This window comes from Coregonus lavaretus (assembly GCF_964263955.1).
Source record: "Coregonus lavaretus genome assembly, contig: HAP1_SCAFFOLD_568, whole genome shotgun sequence".
NCBI lineage: Eukaryota > Metazoa > Chordata > Actinopteri > Salmoniformes > Salmonidae > Coregonus > Coregonus lavaretus.
In genome coordinates, this window is record NW_028157357.1 from 166,788 (window position 1) to 167,500 (window position 713).

The 713-nt window shown below is 39.4% G+C and overlaps 1 protein-coding gene across 1 annotated transcript in view; it reads left to right on the plus strand.

Annotated features, from left to right (window-relative positions):
* Positions 1–451: 451 nt before the first annotated feature.
* The window catches only part of LOC311125510 (uncharacterized protein), a gene marked incomplete at both ends in the record, with an annotated part of 1,809 nt that continues 1,547 nt past the window's right edge, over positions 452–713 (plus strand). The window contains one exon of the mRNA XM_084199551.1: positions 452–713. This exon is cut by the window's right edge and continues 22 nt beyond it. Coding sequence (XP_084055677.1) covers positions 452–713 — 262 coding nt within the window.

Genomic DNA, 713 nt, shown 5'->3' on the forward strand with positions numbered 1-713 from the left:
TATTGTGAATTTTTCTTAAATTTTGTAATGCTAGAAATGTGTATTTTAGAAATCTTGTGAATTTTATCTTTGAGACGTTTTGTAACATGAGACCTGAAAGTTTATACTCAGAATACCTAATCTAATCAAGGTATATTAGTGTTTTATATTTCATTAATCTTTAACAAATGTTGTTCTTCCACTTTGACATTACAGAGTATTTTGAGTAATTTCTTGACGAAAACATTCTAATTGATTCCATTTTAATTCCAGGTTGTAACACAATAAAAAGTATGTAAGGGGATTGAATACTAATGCAAGGCACTGTATGTACAAACATTGCTGTAACTTTAACCTCATAGTCATTGTATCATGTCAAAGTGCTGGAGTACAGAGCCAAAATAACAAAAAATGTGTCACTGTCCCAATACTTTTGGAAATGTCTCCTAAATGTCTGATTTCATGTCCCCCCATGTTCTGCTGTTTCAGCTGTGATGATGACAGGTTCTTCCAGAGGGTGTGTGAGTCCGTCCCTGTGAGGTCCAGAGAGGAGGACCAGCAGTTGGCCTCTCTCCTCCAGGTCTTGGGCTCTACCCTGTCACTGGGAGGAGAGTTACCCAAGAAAACCTGCAGGTCTGTGGGGAGAGTCCTGGGTCTCTGTGCCTCCAGAGTGGACCTCACTCTTACCCCCAGCAAGATCTCTCTCCAAGGAGCCTTACTTATTTTGAGACATG